Genomic DNA, 1,675 nt, shown 5'->3' with positions numbered 1-1,675 from the left:
GCTGGTGATTGGTGATTCAGATTTGCTCATGCAATAGGTATAAGGAGAGTGGGCCACTAAGAATTCCAAGATATTGCCATATCTGCACCATGTGTAGGAATTGAGAAAGAGGTTCATGAAGATAGAATTTTGACATGTGCCCAGAATTCAGAATGAGTTTGCCGATGCATTGGCCACCTTGTCATCTATGATACAACATCCAGATAAGAATTAAATTGATCCTATTCCGGTGAGGATCCATAATCAGCCAGCATATTGTGCTCATGTTGCAGAAGAAACAGATGGAAAGCCTTGGTTTTATGGCATCAGGGAATATGTGTCAAAGGGAGAATATCTGGAGCATGCAAACCACACTCAGAAGCGCACACTCTGAAGATTGTCCAATCACTTCTTCCACAGTAGAGGAAATTTGTACAGGAGAACTCCTTATTTGGGTTTGCTAAGATGGGTCGACGCAAAAGAAGCTTCTAAACTGCTTGAGGACGTACATGCTGGGACCTGTGGCCCGCACATGAATGAGTTTGTCTTGGCTAAGAATTTACTTAGGACCGGTTACTTTTGGATGACCATAGAAACATATTGCATTAGTATGTCCACAAATGCTTTCAATGCCAGGTGCACGCCGATAAGATAAAAGTGCCGCCAAACGATCTCAATGCAACAAGCTCACCTTGGTCATTCACCGCCTAGGGAATGGATGTTATCGGTCCAATTGAGCCCACTAATTCAAACAGTCACATGTTTATTCTGGTAGCCATTGATTACTTCACAAAATGGGTAGAGGCTGCGTCCTACAAAGCTGTAATCAAGAAAGTCATCGCAAATTTTGTCAAGGATCAAATTGTTTGCCGATTTCCCGAATCCATTGTCACTAATAATGCTGCCAATCTCAATAGTGATCTGATAAAAGCTATGTGTGAAACTTTCAAAATAAAGCACAAGAAATCCACATCCTACAAACCTCAGATGAATGGAGCCGTAGAAGCCACCAACAAAAATATCAAGAAGATACTAAGAAAGATGGTAGGCTACCACAAATAATGGCATGAGAAACTACTTTTTGCTTTATTGGGATACCGCACTACAGTTCGCATATCAACCGGGGCAACCCCCTACATGCTGGTTTATGGAACTGAAGTTGTCATCCCAGCCGAAGTAGAGATTCCTTCTTTGAGAATCATACAGGAAGCTGAACTCAGCGATGAAAAATGGATAAAGAGTCGCTATGAACAATTGGTCCTCATCGATGGAAAGAAGATGAATGCAGTGTGTCACGGCCAACTTTATCAGGATAGAATGTCCACAGCTTTCAACAAAAGGATCAAACTGAGGCAGTTTGCACCAGGTCAGTTGGTGCTGAAGAAGATCTTCCCACATCAAGATAAAGCCAAAGGGAAATTCTATCCCAACTGGCAAGGTCCATATATGGTTCACAAAATGCTAACAAGGTGAGAACTTATACTTCTAGAAATGGATGGAGAAATCTGGCCAAAACCAATCAATTCAGACGCAGTCAAGAGATACTATGCTTAGATTATGTACATTTCCTTATCTAATGTAATTGAACTATGCTTGACCTGATTCCCGTTTAAGAGGGGATACGTAGGCAACCTTATGGATTCGGTCATATCATAATAAAATTTTCATTTCTCCCAAGATAAAAAACTGGGGCAGA

General features: G+C 41.3%; 1 protein-coding gene across 1 annotated transcript; it reads left to right on the top strand.

Annotated features, from left to right (window-relative positions):
* The first annotated feature begins 1,116 nt into the window (after positions 1–1,116).
* LOC138885631 (uncharacterized) lies at positions 1,117–1,452 on the top strand. The gene has a single exon (XM_070166600.1). It carries the CDS (start codon positions 1,117–1,119, stop codon positions 1,450–1,452), a length of 336 nt encoding a protein of 111 aa, XP_070022701.1.
* Positions 1,453–1,675: the final 223 nt, after the last annotated feature.

The sequence above is a fragment of the Nicotiana sylvestris genome, chromosome 2, assembly GCF_000393655.2.
Source record: "Nicotiana sylvestris chromosome 2, ASM39365v2, whole genome shotgun sequence".
Classification (NCBI taxonomy): Eukaryota; Viridiplantae; Streptophyta; class Magnoliopsida; order Solanales; family Solanaceae; genus Nicotiana; species Nicotiana sylvestris.
Note: the sequence above shows the minus strand (reverse complement) of the source record. Positions and strands in the feature narration are given on the sequence as shown.